The 17,374-nt window shown below is 41.5% G+C and overlaps 1 protein-coding gene across 1 annotated transcript in view; it reads left to right on the top strand.

The window, feature by feature from the left end:
- FANCM (FA complementation group M) overlaps nt 1-17,374 on the top strand; it is a gene marked incomplete at both ends in the record, with an annotated part of 53,960 nt that overhangs the window by 5,853 nt on the left and 30,733 nt on the right. Inside the window, one exon of the mRNA XM_080662799.1 lies at nt 15,088-15,165. Within this exon, the coding sequence (XP_080518925.1) occupies nt 15,088-15,165 (78 nt within the window). The remainder of the gene's footprint in view (nt 1-15,087; nt 15,166-17,374) is intronic.

Here is a 17,374-nt window from a genome sequence, read left to right as displayed (position 1 = left end):
GAGATCATGTGGTATTTTTCTTTCATTGCCTGGCTTATTTCACTTAACATAATGCTCTCCAGGTCCATCCATGCTGCTGCAAATGGTAAGAATTCCTTCTTTTTTATAACAGCGTAGTACTCCATTGAGTAGATGTACCATAGTTTTCTAATCCACTCATCAGCTGATGGGCATTTAGGCTGTTTCCAAATCTTAGCTATGGTGAATTGTGCTGCTATGAATATAGGGGTGCATATTTCCTTTCTGATAGGTGTTTCTAGTTTCTTGGGATATATTCCTAGAAGTGGGATCACTGGGTCAAATGGGAGTTCCATTTTTAGTTTTTTGAGGAAACTCCATACTGTTCTCTACAGTGGCTGCACCAGTCTGCATTCCCACCAGCAGTGCATGAGGGTTCCTTTTTCTCCGCATCCTTGCCGGCACTTGTCGTTTGTTGATTTGTTGATGGTTGCCATTCTGACAGGTGTGAGATGGTACCTCACTGTCGTTTTGATTTGCATCTCTAGGATAATTAGTGACTTTGAGCATGTTTTCACATGTCTCTTGGCCTTCCTTCTGTCTTCTTTCCAAAAGATTCTATTTAGGACCTTTGCCCATTTTTTTAATTGGATCATTTATCTTCCTTTTATTAAGTTGTGTAAGTTCCCTGTAGATGTTGCAGATTAAACCTTTATCAGTGATAACATTTGCAAATATGTTCTCCCATACAGTGGGCTTTCTTGTTGTTTTGTTGATGGTTTCTTTTGCTCTGCAAAAGCTTTTTATTTTGATGTAGTCCCATTTGTTTTTTTCCTCTTTTCCTTCCATTGCCCTAGGAGCGGTATCGGTGAAGAAATTGCTTTGGCATATGTCTGAGATTTCTCTGCCTGTGGATTCCTCTAGTATTTTTATGGTTTCCCGTTTTATGTTTAAGTCCTGGATCCATTTTGAGTTAATTTTTGTGTATGGTGTAAGTTGGTGGTCTAATTTCATTTTTTTTGCATGTATCTGTTTAATTTTCCCAACACCATTTATTGAAGAGACTGTCTTGACTCCATTGTGTGTTCTTGCCTCCTTTGTCAAATATTAATTGAGCATAGTGGTTTGGGTCGATATCTGGGTTCTCTATTCTATTCCATTGGTCTATATGTCTGTTCTCGTGCCAGTACCAGACTGTTTTGAGAACAGTGGCCTTGTAATACCGCTTGAAATCTGGTATTGAGATCCCGCCTACTTTGTTCTCCTTTCTCAGGATTGCTGTGGCTATTCAGGGTCTTTTTTTTTATTCCAGATGGAATTTTTGGAGAGTTCTTTCTAGGTCTGTGAAATATGCCATTGGTATTTTAATGGGGAGTGCATTGAATCATAGATTGCTTTGGGTAGTATGGACATTTTAATGATGTTGATTCTCCCAATCCATGAACATGGTATGTTCTTCCATCTGTTTACATCTTCCTCTATCTCTTTTTTCAGTGTCCTGTAGTTTTCTGTGTATAGGTCTTTTACCTCCTTAGTTAAGTTTATTCCTAGGTATCTTAATTTTTTGGTGCGATGGTAAATGGGATTGCTTTTTTAGTCTCTCTTTCTGTAAGTTCACTATTGGTGTATAGAAATGCCATAGATTTCTTGGCTTTAATTTTGTATCCTGCTACATTGCCGAATTCATTTATTAAGTCTAATAGTTTTTTGATGGAGTCTTTCGGGTTTTTTATGTACCATATCATGTCATCTGCAAATAAGGACAGCTTTACTTCTTTTATTCCAATTTGGATGCCTTTTATTTCTTCTTCTTGTCTAATTGCAATGGCTAATACTTCCAGTACTATGTCGAACAGGAGTGGTTCCTGTTCTTAGGGGAAATGGTTTTAGTTTTTGCCCATTGAGTATGATGTTAGCTGTGGGTTTTTCATATATGGCTTTTATTATGTTGAGGTATGATCCTTCTATTCCCACCTTGCTGAGAGTTTTTATCAAGAAAGGGTGTTGGATTTTGTCAAAATTCTTTTTCTGCATCAATTGATATGTCTATGTGATTTTTATCTCTCAATTTGTTTATGTGATGTATCACATTTATTGATTTGCAGATATTGTACCATCCTTACCTCCCTGGGATAAATCCTACTTGGTCATGGTGTACGATCTTTCTGATGTACTGCTGAATCCAATTTGCTAGAATTTTGTTGAGGATTTTGGCATCTATGTTCATGAGGGATATTGGCCTATAATTCTCTTTCATTGTGTTGTCTTTCTCTGATTTTGGTATTAGGGTGATGCTGGCTTCATAGAAGGAGCTTGGAAGTGTTCCTTCCTCTTGAATTTTCTGGAATAGTCTGAGGAGGATAGGTTTTATTTATTTATTTTATTTTTTAAAATTAATTTATTTTTTTAACTGTTTGAAGTATTACAAATAGTAGTACATATGTCTCTTTTTTTTCCCCCATTGACCTCCCCCCAGCCTCCCCTTCCCCCCAGTACATGCCTTTACCTGCCCACCCCCCAGTGTCTTTTATCCATTGGCTATGCTTATATGCATGCGTACAAGTCCTTCAGTTGATCTCTTACAGCCCTCCCCCCCCAAAACCTCCTCTGCCTTCCCGCTGTAGTTTGACACTCTGTTCAATGCTTCTTTGCTTCTGTATCTATTTTTTCCCCCATTTCTTTCCTTTAAAAAATCTTGCCTCTGCAGACTAGAAATAAACATATAATAACAAAAAATGTTTGAGTCCCAATTTCAATGTCCAACATTTCTGAGTCCCCGTTTCAATGTCAGACAGTTCCTTATGTGTACATGTCAGCAATGATATCTGGATGGTGGGCACATGGTGGCAATGCAGGTCCGACCCTCTCTGGTTTGGTCCTAGGCAAGCTGCTGCGTCGCACAGCTTCTGACTGCTAGCGTGGCAAGGCGTCATCAGTGTCTTCCATCTCTGGACTGTTTCTCCTCTTGTCTTCGTGGTTGGAGCAGACCTGTCAATTCCTCTCTGTTGCAGGAATCCACATGGTCTTGGAGTTGTTTTCTGGAAATATACAAACATATTTTCGACCAAAAGGTAATAACGGAATCTTTTCTATATAATTGATTTGGGATCGTTTTTATTTTTGCCCAAACGATTTTCCTTTGTCTTATTTAGACACCATGTGTGTTTTTCATGGGTGTCTTGCTGTTAGCATTACAAATAAAAATTAATTTTGTAAAGTAAAAATTTTCTAGATGTAATTTACTTATAGGATATTTTTCCTTACATGATATTACCCTACTATCCCCCCTTTTTTGATTAATGGAGGCTTTTGTAAATTTTATAATGCAGTCTTGATAACTTTAAATTTTAATTTTTTGCACAAAAATATGACTGCTTTAGTTTCATTGCATGTTCAGGAATTTTACCATGAGATGAACTACCAATAGAAATTTTAGTTACTACTTTAGGAACAGCTTTTTGTCCAGTACAATTAAATTTTCTTGAATATTCACTTATTTGAATTAGCCTATTTAATTTAATCTGAAATCTTGATTATTATTTTGCTGTCAAATTTAATACTCTACCAACAATCTTAGTTTACCCTGTAAATATTAGTGGAAAGGATTATTTGCATTCTTGAGTAGGCCCTGAGCATTCCTGGTGCTAGGCTGGATTTAGATATAGGGCAGCTGCTGTCAGCCAAGTCTCTGTCTGTTACGTGGGTCCCAATCTGAGCTGGGCCAAGTCACACTGTCTGTCACCTGTGTCCCGATCTGAGCTGGGAGTGGGAAGCAAAGCAGCCATGTGAGCAGGAGACCTCCCTCAGAGAGGGCGAGGGTTCAGGCCCCTGCAAGGTTGGGAGGGTGGGGGTCTGTGCCCCACCTCTGATGATCCCCAAGTTCTCTCCTGATGGCCCCTCTGCGACTGTGCCTGTCTTAGGTTGTTCCTTCCTGAGGAATCTTACCCGTCTCTGGCTAACCAGTCATCCTCCGGGGCCAAGCAGGGTGATGTGAGGTTCAGTTCTGTCTCTTTGGTAGCCTATGCCCCCGTGGCCTGCACGCCCAGCACCTGCCTTGGGATCCCCTGGCCTGCTGGCGGGGCCCCAGAACTGATCACATATCTCGGAGAACTCAGGTTTCTTCTCCAGGGAGGGCCCAGCTCACACAATTGGGCGAGAGACAGATCCATGGTACCAGCCACCACGAGGCTTCAAGCTCAGCATGAACAGAAAGCTCAGGCAACAGCTGAGGGCAATTGGATTGTGAGAAGAGGGTCCCTCTTGGCACAAAAGGCAAGAGGGGCCAATATAGAATGCTCAAGTGCCTTCCCAGTGCCTTAATTCCTTCTGAAAGGGATTAAATCCTTTCATGTCCTCTTTTTTTTTTTTTAAATTGCTGCCAAACATTCCAAGAATTAGTTTGTAAGTTTGTTTGAAATAATTGTACAATATGCTGTTGTAAAATATCTAAAATTATAATGACATTGTAGAATAATATCATGTAAGGATATTCTTTGCTCTAGGCCATGGCAATTCAATTGCAAACTGGCTGACAATTTCTTTTTGTAACTTTATGGGGGGATAGGTTTTAGTTCTTCCTTGAATGTTTGGTAAAACTCCCCTGTGAAGCCGTCTGGCCCCGGGCTTTTGTTCACTGGAAGTTTTTTGATGACTGCTTCAATTTCTTCCATAGTTATCAGCCTATTGAGATTTTTAGTATCTTCCTGAGTAAGTTTTGGAAGGTTGTATTTTTCTAGGAATGTGTCCATTTCTTCCAGGTTGTCTAGTTTGTTAGGATAGAGTTGTTCATAGTATTTTTTAAACAATCCTTTGTATTTCTGTGGGGTCTGTTGTTATTTCTCCTCTTTCATTTCTGATTTTGTTTATTTGGGTCCTCTCTCTTTGCTTCTTGGTGAGCCTGGCTAGAGGTTCATCAATCTTGTTTATCCTTTCAAAGAACCAGCTCTTGGTTTCATTGATTTTTTGTATTGTTTTTTTTTTTTTTTTTGGTCTCTATGTCATTCATTTCTGCTCTGATCTTTATTATTTCCTTCCTTCTGCTCACTGTGGGCTTTTCTTTTCTTTTTTTTTTTTTTAATATATTTTATTGATTTTTTTATAGAGAGGAAGGGAGAGGGAGAGATAGTTAGAAACATCGATGAGAGAGAAACATCGATCAGCTGTTTCCTGCACACCTCCTACTGGGTATGTGCCCGCAACCAAGGTACATGCCCTTGATCGGAATCGAACCTTGGACCCTTCAGTCCTCAGGCCGACGCTCTATCCACTGAGCCAAACCAGCCAGGGCTGTGGGCTTTTCTTGTTGCTCTCTTTCTAACTCTTTGAGTTGTAGGGTTAGGTAGTTTATTACCATTGTTTCTTGTTTTTTTTGCAGTAGGCTTGTAGAGCTATGAACATCCCTCTCAAGACTGCTTTCGCTGTGTCCCATAGATTTTAGATTGTTGTGTTTTCATTGTCGTTTGTTGCCATGATGTTTTTTATTTCTTCTTTGATCTCTCTGGTAACCCAGTCATTGTTTAATAGCATGCTATTTAGTCTCCATGTGTTTGATTTTTTTGGATTGTAGTTGATTTCCAGTTTTATGCCACTGTGATCTGATAGGATGCTTGATAGGATTTCTATCTTCTTGAATTTGAAGAGACTTTGCCTGTGACCCAATATATGATCTATCTTTGAAAATGACCCAAGTGCACTTGAGAAGAATGTATATTCTGTGGCTTTGGGGTGAAATGTTCTGAAGATGTCAATTAATTCCATTTGGTCTAGTGAGTCATTTGAGGTTGATATTTCTTTGCTGATTTTTTGTTTAGAGGATTTGTCCAATGGTGATAGTGGGGTATTAAAGTCTCCTACTATGATTGTGTTGCTGTCAATCTCTCCCTTGATATCCACCAAGAGTTTTTTTATGTATTTGGTTGCTCCTGTATTGGGTGTGTATATGTTTACCAGAGCTATTTCTTCTTATTGGATTGCTCCCTTTAGTATTATGAAATGGCCTTCCTTATCTCTTTTTATGTCCTTCACTTTGAGATCTAATTTGTCAGATATAAGTGTTGCTACCCCAGCTTTTTTTTTCATTTCCATTCCCCTGAAAAACCTTTTTCTATCCCTTCACCCTCAGTCTGTGTGTGTCTTTTTATCTGAGGTGGGTTTCTTATAGACAGCAGGTGTATGGGTCATGTTTTCTTATCCAATCCGAAACCTTATGTCTTTTGATTGGGGCATTTAATCCATTTACATTTGAAGTTATTATTGATAGGTACTTGTTTGTCGCCATTTTTATTCTTTATCCCTGTGTTCCTTCTTCGCTTCCTATTTCTTTTTTTTTTTTTACAGCAGACCCTTTAGCATTTCTTGCATTGCTGGTTTAGTGGTAATAAACTCCCTTAGTCCTTTTTTGTCTGTGAAACTCCTGATTTCACCTTCAAATTTGATTGATAGCCTTGCTGGGTACAGTATTCTTAGATTCAGACCCTTCCTTTACATTACTTTGTATATTTCATTCCATTTCCTTCTGGCCTGATGTGTTTCTGTTGAGAAATCAGTTGCTAGTCTGGGGATCCTTTGTATGTAACTTTCTGTCTCTCTCTTGCCGCTTTTAAGATTCTTATTTTGTCATTGGTGTTTGCCAATTTAATTATAATGTGCCTTGGCTTCGGTCTTTTGGGGTTCATTTTGCTTGGGACTCTGTAAGCTTCTTGGATTTGTGTGGGTTTTTTCTTCCCTATGTCAGGGAAGTTTTCTGTCATTATTTCTTCAAACAGATTTTCTATTCCTTGCTCAGTTTCCTCTCCTTCTGACACCCATATTATGCGGATGCTGTTTTGTTTTGTGTTGTCCCAAAGTTCCCTTAGGCTGTCCTCCTGCTTTTTAATTTTTTTTTCTAGAAGTTGCTCTACTTGGGTATTTTTCCCCATCTTGTCTTCTAGCTCACTGATGCGGTCCTCTGTTTCTTCTAGTCTACTCTTGATGCTTTCTATTGAGTTCTTTATAGCAGCGATGTCATTTTTCATTTTTTCTTGGTTCTTCTAATTTCCTCTTGGTTCTTACACATATTGTCGAATTTGTCTTCCATTCTTTTCATCCACATTATGACCATTTCTCTGAATTCTTTCTGTGGTGGGTTGCTTGCCTCTATTTCGTTTACTTCCTTTTCTGGTGATGCCTGCTTTTCTTTCATATGTCTCCCCATGATCTCTCCTCTCCGGGTGTCTGGTTATGTAGTTCTCTCTGTCCTTGATGGCGTTTTCTTTTAGAGCTGATGGTTAATTCTCTCTGCCCCATAGGATTTTGTAGATACACTGACAGAGATGGCTGCTTTGCCCTCCCTGGTGAATTAATCATCACTTGAAAGGTTCTGGAGACTGAATCAGATGCCTTTCATATGTATCAGCAATCACACTCCCAGATATCTTGGGCTCTGGCAGAGGGAGGGCAGAGTGAACTGGAGCTGTGTGAACAGAAGCCAGGGTTGAGGGCTCTCTCATCTTTCTTATAGTTGATCTTAGCCAGGAAATGGATATATTTTTTATTTATTTGTATTTTCCATGTTAAATTAATACCCAAATGTGTTATGGTTTGTGTTTAAAAGGTGCATGTACAAATTTTTATTCTAACTGAAATTGATTTTGTAGATTTAGCTTATATTTAGCACCTATAACTCATTTATTTAAAAACAATGTCTAGGCATTAGGTGATTTATTTTTTAAACTACAAGGTTTATGCTTTTATTGAGTTCAGTGAGACACTGCATTTACTTCATTAATACCCAACAGCCCTGAGAGTGTATGCTATGTTGAATATTTCTGATATAGGTTCTAACAGGCACATCAGCTCAATGAAGAATGTAGCTCCTAGAAAGTCCAGGGTTACAAACCTAATACTATTTCCTCTTCTGCAAATGCTTGAGAATTCCTCCTGGAGTAAAGTCATGTATTAGGGACATGTTGTCTTAAACCGGTTTTCATTTATTTTTATTTTATTTCATTTTCTTCTCTTCCTTACATCACATTTTAATTAGAACAATTCTATTTAAGTCTCCATTAGGTATAACTCCGTATCTTTATATGTATTCTATATCATTAAAAAAAAAACCCTCCAGAAGTAATGTTTTTTTGAGTATAAATCCAGATTCAGTGTATGTCTCATTGAATTAATCCTTGACATAGGTTGAAATAGAGTATGTTTTAGATAATCTAATTTTACTGTTTCCAGAGCTATTGTGGGACTCTAAGAGCTATTTCTACAACTGACTATAAGGGTCCTTCTTCCTCGTATTGAGGACTAGTGTGAAGGGGAATATGGGATTCTGACAAATTATCCAGTAATAATCATACCAGAAGTGGTGTTGAATTTAAACTGCATAGTTTAGAATGTTGCTTTGATTCCACTGAGAAAATGTTTTAGGATTTAAAAGGAAAGTTTGATTTTTAACATTACCCCAAATTAGCCTTATTATTATTATTTTTTAAAATTATTCCTCACCCAAGGATTTTTAGAGAGAGAGAGAGAGAGAGAGAGAGAGAGAGAGAGAGAGAGAGAGAGAAACATTGATGTGAGAGAGAACCATCAACCAGCTTCCTCCTGTACAGGCCCCAACTGGGAATCGAACCCGCAACATTTTGGTGTACCGAACAACACTGTAACCATTGAGTAACCTGGCCAGGGCACTTTATTCTTTTATGAATAAACTAGTGGCCCGGTGTACAAAATTCGTGCATGGAGAGGGGGGTGTTCCGCAGCCCGGTCTGCACCCTCTCCAATCTGGGACCCCTCGAAGGATGTCCTACTGTGAGTTTACAGGGATCAGGCCTAGACCGGCAGTCGAAAATCCCTCTCACAATCCGGGACTGCTGCCTCCTAACCGCTCACCTGCCTGCCTGCCTGCCTGATTGCCCTAACCACTCTGCCTACTGGCCTGCTCACCCCCAACTGCCACCCCGCCACCGGCCTGCTCGCCCCCAAATGACCCCCCTGCCAGCCTGATCACCCCCAACTGCCCCCCCTGCCAGCCTGCTTGCCCCCAACTGCCCCCCTGCTGGCCTTCTCACTCCAAACTGCCCCCCCCCCTGCTGTACTGATCACCTACAACTGACCCCCACTGACGGCCTGCTTGCCCCCACTGGCCCCCCTGCTGTCTGCTTACCCCCAACGGCCCCGCCCCCCACCAGCCTGATCACCCACAACTGCCGTCCCATCCTGGCCTGATCACCCTCAAGTGCCCTCCCCTCTTGGCCTCTAACTGCCTCTACCTCGGCCCCGCCACCCTGGCTTTGTCCAGAAGAATGTCTGGAAGGTCTCCTGAAAGGTCTCGCAGTCTAATTAGCATATTACCCTTTTATTAGTATAGATTTAATTTAAAAATTACAAGCCTTCAATATACAGTCTAACTTCTTTAAAATCCTAAAATATTTTTTTTCATTTTATGTTATGATTTACCTTAATCTGGTAAGTGTGCATATGGATATAGCTGCAAGGCTAGACTGTGGACCAAGCAATGGAGAACAGACTCTCTTTTCTTCCATTTGCTAGTGAATTAGGCCTTGATGTGGTAACTTTCTATATAGAAGAAACTCTAAAGTTTTTGATTGTTGTAGAGTCGTGGTCGGCAAACTGCTGCTCGTGAGCCACATGCAGCTCTTTGGCCCCTTGAGTGTGGCTTTTCCACAAAATACCATGACCTGGGCGAGTCCATTTTGAAGAAGTGGCGTTAGGAGAACTTTAAGTTTAAAAAATTTGGCTCTCAAAAGAAATTTGAATTGTTGTACTGTTGATATTTGGCTCTGTTGACTAATAAGTTTGCCGACCACTGGTGTAGAGTATAAACCTAAATTATTTGCTCTTTGGATAATATTACTAACTAGAGGCCCGGTGCACAAAATTCGTGCACGGGGGTGTGTGTCCCTCAGCCCAACCTGCACCCTCTCCAATCTGACAGGCATTCGGATATCCCTCTCACAATCCAGGACTGCTGGCTCCCAACTGCTCGCCTGCCTGCCTTCCTGATTGCCCATAACCACTCACTCCCCTGCCAGGATGATGAATGCCTAACTGCCCCCCTGCCAGCCTGTTTGCCCCTAACTGCCTTCCCCTGCAGGCCTGGACACCCCTAACTGCCCTCCCCTGCAGGCCTGGTACCCCCCAACTGCTCTCCCCTGCAGGCCTGAGTCCCCCCTAACTGCCCTTCCCTGCAGACCCAGTCAACCCACTTCCCTCCTCTGCCGGCTGGGTCACCCCTAACTGCCCTCCCCTGCAGGCTTGATCGCCCACACCTGCCCTCCCTTGCAGGCCTGGTTCCTCCCAACTGCCCTCCCCTGCTTGCCATCTTGTAGTGGACATCTTGTGTCCACATGGGGGCAGCCATCTTGTGTGTTGGAGTGATGGTCAATCTGCATATTACTCTTTTATTAGATAGGATAGAGGCCTGGTGCACAGGTGGGGACCAGCTGGTTTGCCCTGAAGGGTGTCCCGGATCAGGGTGGGGATTCCCTTGGGGCGTGAGGCAGCCTGGGCGAGGGGCCTGTGGTGGTTTGCAGGCCGGCCACGCCCCCTGGTGACCCAAGCGGAGGCCCTGGTATCTGAGGTTTATTTATCTTCTACAATTGAAACTTTGTAGCCTGGAGCGGAGCCAAGCCTTCTGCTTGCTCCGTGGTAGCAGCCATTTCTATTGGGATTTATTTATCTTCTATAATTGAAACTTTGTAGCCTTAAGCGAGGCCTGGGCCAGCCAGGGTGGGCGGAAAGCTTGGCTTCCTCCATCACCGGGGGCAACCCTAACCTCCTGCTCTTTCCAGCTCCGTGGTTGCCACCATTTCTGTTTGGGTTTATGTATCTTCTATCATTGAAACTTTGTAGCCTTGAGTGGAGTCCGAGGCTGGCAAGGGCAGGCGGAAAGCTTGGCTTTTTCCATTGCGGGGGAAACCCAAGCTTCCCTCCTGCTCTCTGTGGCCCTTGGTTGGGTTATTTGCATATTCACTCCTGATTGGCTTGTGGGCGTGGCTTGTGGGCGTGGCTTGTGGGCATGGCTTGTGGGTGTAGCAGAGTGATGGTTAATTTGCATATTACTCCTTTATTAGATAGGATAATAGTTCCATCCACTAGGCCAGAGGTGGGCAAACTTTTTGACTCGAGGGCCACAGTGGGTTCTTAAACTGGACTGGAGGGCTGGAACAAAAGCATGGATGGAGTGTTTGTGTGAACGAATATAAATTCGAAGTAAACATCATTACATAAAAGGGTACGGTCTTTTTTTTTATTTCAATAGTTTTATTCATTTCAAACATTTTAACAAGAAGAATGTAAACACTAATTATTATAATTTGAAACTTCAAAAAATGGAGGAATCATAGCACAATAACATACCTTATATTGAAGATGGCAAAGGCAAAATAAAATTGCCTAACAAAGGAAAGGTACAAAAGCCTTTCAAATTAAACTTAAATATAATAAAATAATTTAAAACTAAAACAAATAGAAAAGAACAAAATGTGTAAACAGTAAATTAAACATTTTCTTTAGTGCAACTTCCAAATTATGCCTGGGACATAGATGTAGATGGCAATGTAGACTGGGTTGAAAGGTTTTTGGTCTTTAAAACATCAACTTCAGTGGGAACAGTGTTGTTGGTCTCCTTTTTTAGCTAATGCATCAAGTCTGGAGTTAGTTTTGTTGTGGCTATTCTCAGGATAGATCTGAGGTGTTCGTCAGTTAAGCTGGATCTGTGAGGGGTTTTGTTGATGTTCATGATGCTAAATGTCTGCTCACAAACATAGGTTGACCCAAACAGCACCAGCATCTTCTGTGCCATCCTCCGGATGTTTGGAAAAGTGGCTTCATTAAGTGAAGCATAAAAGTCTCTTAGTTCAAGAGAGCTGAATTTCTCCTTTAGGACAAAGTCAGACTGAAGATCGATGAGTTCCAGTTGCACCTCTTCTGGTGCTGTTTCAGGGTTTTGTGACAAAGGACAGGCCACCAGTTGAAGTGACTGGTCAATTTTTCAACATCAGAAAACCGACGACAGAATTCTGCATGCAGGTCATCCAGTGATTTGCTGTATTTCTTCACGTTTTGGATGGTCTCCTTCTGTGTGGCTAGTGTGGCAAAATGAGTGAAGACTTTGTCTGAAATTTGTCTGGTAAAGAAAATCAGCTTCGATTTAAAGGCTTTCACATTAGTGTACATGTCATGTACATACTGATCTTTTCCCTGTAGCTTCACATTTAGCTCATTCAAATGTGAAAATATATCTACAGCAAATGCAAAGTCACACAGCCAATTTTTGTCACTCAAGCTCAGTAAATTCGTCAGACTTCCCCTTTAATTTCAAAAATGCACCAATCTCTTCTTTGAGCTCCCACACTCGTTGGAAAAATTTGCCCAAACTCAACCAGTGGACACGAGAATGGTAAAGTAAGTCGTGGTGATCCGCATCAGTTTCCTCCAGAAACTTAATAAACTGACGGTGCTGAAGTCCCTTTGCTCGAATGAAATTAAGCTTTACGACTGGATTAACAACATGATTAAGTTGTAATATAGACTTGCACAATGATTCCTGGTGAATAATACAGTGAAGAAAAATAACATCTTGGTTAGGGTTCTCCTCTTTCACTTTATCCTGAATTCTTTTTAGCAGTCCAACATTTTTTCCAGTTAAATTTGGAGATCCATCTGTTGTGGCATTAGCAAGTTTACTCCATGGTAGCTTCATTTTCTCGATGACAGTAGACACCCGGACATACAAGTCCTCTCCCCGTGTTTTTCCTTTCAGTGGCTCCATGGCTAAAAACTCCTCCGTAATTTCAAAATTGTCACTAATCCCTTGGATAAAAATTAAGAGCTGAGCAGTGTCCTTTATGTCATTACTTTCATCCAATGCTAGTGAATAAAACTTAAAGAACTCTGCCTTACTATTTAACTTGCTGGCCAAGTCTTCATCAATCAGTTCCTCTCGACGAGTCACTGTCCTGTGCGATAAGCTGAGTTTTTCAACCTTGCCTTTGCTCTCTGGACACAAGAGACCTGTTGTCTCTATCATACATTCTTTCAAAAACTCGCCTTCAGAGAGAGGTTTGCTAGCTTTTGCTAATTTGAATGATAGCTTAAAACTTGCTTTGGTAGTTGTCTCTTGAATTGCAGTTTGTCTGTGAAAGACATTTTGCTGAGTCTGTAATTTAGCCATCAACCTCTGTGCAGTAGCCTCCCGTTCTTGAGGTGACTGCTTGCTAGCATAGTTGCCATGCTTTGTGGCAAAGTGACGGCTGAGATTGTACTCTTTGAAGACTGCAAGTGTTTCCTGGCATATCAGACATACCGGCATTGATCAGACTTCGGTGAAAAAATATTTTGTTGTCCACTCCCTCTTAAACACTCGGCATTCACTGTCCACTTTCCTTTTCTTTGGTCCACTCATGTTTAATATTGGGCTAAAACCAACAATACTGTTCTCTTATTAAATTCTTTACTAAAATAAGACAGTAAAGTATAAAAACAAGTGATTAAATTTGCTCTACTATAACATTTTTGGTCTTCTAAAAATATATATATATAACAAAATCATCTGAAAAAGTTCAGACATGGGACAAAGGCACACCCTGACCATAGAGAACAACCCCTTTCCTCCATAGGAAACCTGTGTATCTTTCACACAGGCCCTTTGTTTATGGTAATACACATAGCTGCACATTGCTGTGTCTTCCAGACACACTTGTATGGGAGGTGCTAGGGCAGTGCAAAACATGGGTAACCAGTAGTTACCACTAGCACTTCCGTTACTGGCAAAAAACAGCCGCAGTGCACATAGTGTGAAAGAGCCCATTATCAATGTCAGATTGCATCCACTGGACTCTATAAAAACAACCAAGTGCCACTTTTAAATGCCCATTGCAACAGTTTTTCTTATTAAAAGCTGTAAATGGCAGGATATTTATATATATACCCCTACTTTGACAGCCTGGCAGAGCATTACAAAGGAGGAAACCCAGCATATGGTGATGTCCATAAGTACAAGACTTCAGGCTGTCATTACCAGGAAAGGGTTTCATCCAAGTATTAGATATGAACTTTTGATTTTCAGTTTTTCATTTGTCCAATTACTTCTGAAACCCTGAAATTAAGCGATTTTGTAATAAAATCTTTAGTTCATCACATTTCTATACAATCTTTTTGTTCAACCCACTGAATTAGGGTTCATTCACACTAGCCGTGCTGCCGTTGCAGTGTGGTGCAGTACTGCAATGCAGCGCAGCTAGTGTTAATGCATTGTACACAGGTTTCCATCACGTTTGCATTGATGCTAATGTGCAGTGATGCATGTTAACACAAATGCCCTGTAGCATGCATTTTTACAGGCGCAAGGGGGAGAAGCAAACGCAGCGCAAAATGCATTTGTTTTGCCGCTAACACATGCGGTTAGTGGCCACGGTAGCGTTACTGATACCGCATCCGTATCAGCAAAAAAATGCGGCCACTGCATGGCTAGTGTGACATGTCCTCTGTGTGTCTTTTTCCCTGCTGCGCGCATCCGCAGTGGGAAAAAAAAACTGCAGTGGATACAAGCCCTAAAAGCTGAAAGTCTTTGTTGTTTTATTAACAAGTCATTGTGATGTACAGAATGTGGGAACAGGAAAAAATTGTGTTTGAGTAGAGCTCTTAATCTTACCTCAGAAAGGCTCTGATACTGTGCTCTCCAGGGGCGTGTCTCCCTACATCACCACGATAACGTGTCTACGCATTCCCAGGGTGATGTCGGGGGACGCGTCCGCGGGCATAACAAGGAGCCTCTGGAAGATTGAGAGGTTGTTCCTTCTACTAAATGGGTGGATATAAATCCGCCCACTCAGAAGAAGGAGCTGCGGCTGTGTTTCCCGAGGTTGCCATGTTAACACTGCTGCTGGTGAAGGAGCGGAGGGGAGAGCAAGAGAACCCTCCGCTCTTTTGGCTCTGCGGGCCGGATAGAACAGCCCAACAGGCTGGATCCGGGCTGCGGGCCGTAGTTTGCCTACGGCTGCACTAGGCCATCAGTACTCTGAATAAAGAAATAATGATAATGTAATATATAATGTTTTATTTAACAGAATCATTGTTATTTTTGTACTGGATGATGAAATTAAAGAGTTTTTTTTTTTTTTTAAGGTTGTAAGAGAACTAATCAAATATACAAATCACTTTAGAATTGTGGCTCTTAGTGCCACACCAGGTAGTGATATAAAGGTAAGTAAAATGTCTTTTCATTTATTAAAATTTATGAAAATAAGAACTTTTGTATGTGGCCACATCAGTTTTTCATTCTAGTATTTAATTTGACATTAGGACTACAACATTCCTATAACATGCCTCCCTTCTGCTTACAGAAGTTTTTCTACATTGGTAGTTTTCAGACTTTAGTGTGCATAAGAATCACATAAAGCCATTTGTTAAATTGTTACTGTTTTCAGTTTTTTTAAAAAAGTTTTATTTTGAAATACTGTAACTTTAGAATTTTAGGATATTTGCAAAATGTGAAGTCTCTGTGTATCCTTTGCTCATCTTCCCAAATGTTAACATATTATATGACCATTGTAAAATTATCAAAACCAGGAAATTGACATTGGTACAATACTGGTAACTAATCTGCAGACCTTACTGAATTTTGCCAGTTTTTCAACCAGTGTCCTTTTTTGTTCCAGGGTCCAATTCAGGATCCCCACTGTATTTAGTTACCATGTCTCCTTTGACTTTCATCTGTGAAAGTTCCTCAGTCTTTTTTGTCTCCCATGACCTTTTCTTGTTTTTCACGATACTTTTGAAGAGTGGGTACCATTATTTTGTAGAATATCCCTCAATTTAGGTTTGGTTGTTATTTTCTCATGATTGGAGTGAGGTTAAGCATTTTTGTCAAGGATATCCCAGAAGGGATATCTTTCTCATGTATCTGAGAATACATGATGTTGATTAGTTTTATTGCTGGTGCTTTTAATCCTGATTTGGTTAAGACTAGAGCCCTGGGCACAAAATTCGTGCATGGGGGGGGGGTGTCCCCTCAGGCCAGCCTGCACCCTCTCCAATCCAGGACCCCTTGGGGGGTGTCTGACTGCCAGTTTAGTCCTGATCCCAGGGCCCGATCCCAGGGATCGGGCCTAAACCAGCAGTCGGACATCCCTTCCACAATCCTGGATGGCTGGCTCCTAATGGCTCACCTGCCTGCCTGCCTGGTCGCCCCTAACTGCCACCCCTTGCCGGCCTGATTGCCCCTCACTGCCTCTGCGTGCCCGCCTGATTGCTCCTAACTGCTCCCCGCTTGTGGCCTGGTTGTCCCCTAACTGCCCCCTGCTGCTGGCCATGTCTCCCCCAATTATACCCTCCCTGCCTGCGTGGTTGCTCCTAACTGCCCCCCAGCTCCCGCTGGCCTGGTCCCCTGTTTCTGCTACCCCTGCTGGCCTGGTCGCCCCTAACTGCCCACCTCTGCCGGCCTGGTTGCTCCTACCTGCCCCCCACTGTTGGCCTGGTCACCTCTTACTGCTCCCCCCCCCCCCCCCCCCCCCCGCTGGCCTGGTTGCCCCCAAATGCCTCCCCTGCTAGCCTGGTCGCCCCACGCAGGCTGCTTTTTCAGTCGTTTGGTCGTCCATCACTAACCCCCCACTGCCGGCCTGGTCATAGCCATCTTGTGAGGGCGTGAGGCTCAATTTGCATATTACATCTTTATTATATAGGATGACTTTCCAATTTCTCCATTGTAAAATTACAGTCGTACCTTGGTATCCTCAGGGGATTGGTTCTAGGACCCTATGGATACCAAAATCCACAGATGCTCGTATAATCTATGCACATCCTCTTGTATACTTTACATCATCTGTGGGTTAGTTATAATACCTAATACAATGTAAATGCTATGTAAATAGTTGTTATACCTGTATAGTTTAGGGACTAATGACAAGAAGAAAAAGTGTACATGTTCAGTACAGATGCAGTCATTTTAGGCCTAACTGCATAGTCCATGTTAGCAACAATGTAACATTTCTTTTTTGATATTTTTGATCCGTGGATGCAGTATTCCCAGAGAATAGACTGTATTGTTTTTCTATTTGTAACTAATAAGTATGTTGTAGGGGAGATATTTTGAAACTATGTAAATATTCAGTTTTAGCATCCAATGATGGTTCTTGCCTACAGCAATTATTTCAGTGGTGTTTGCCTAATCATCGTTTCTTCTTTCCCTCATTTCTTTTAAATTTGGTAATTTGAATTCTTAGTCTTCTGTAATGAAAAGCTTTTTCTCCCATTTATTTATTAACTCAGTTCTTTTTAAAAATATATATATTTTATTGATTTTTTTTTACAGAGGGGAAGGGAGAGGGAGAGAGAGTTAGAAACATCGATGAGAGAGAAACATCAATCAGCTGCCTCCTGCACACCTTCTACTGGGGATGTGCCCACAACCAAG

The sequence above is a fragment of the Plecotus auritus genome (assembly GCF_963455305.1).
Source record: "Plecotus auritus genome assembly, chromosome: 1".
Lineage (NCBI taxonomy): Eukaryota > Metazoa > Chordata > Mammalia > Chiroptera > Vespertilionidae > Plecotus > Plecotus auritus.
This window is presented reverse-complemented; position numbering and strand designations above follow the sequence as displayed.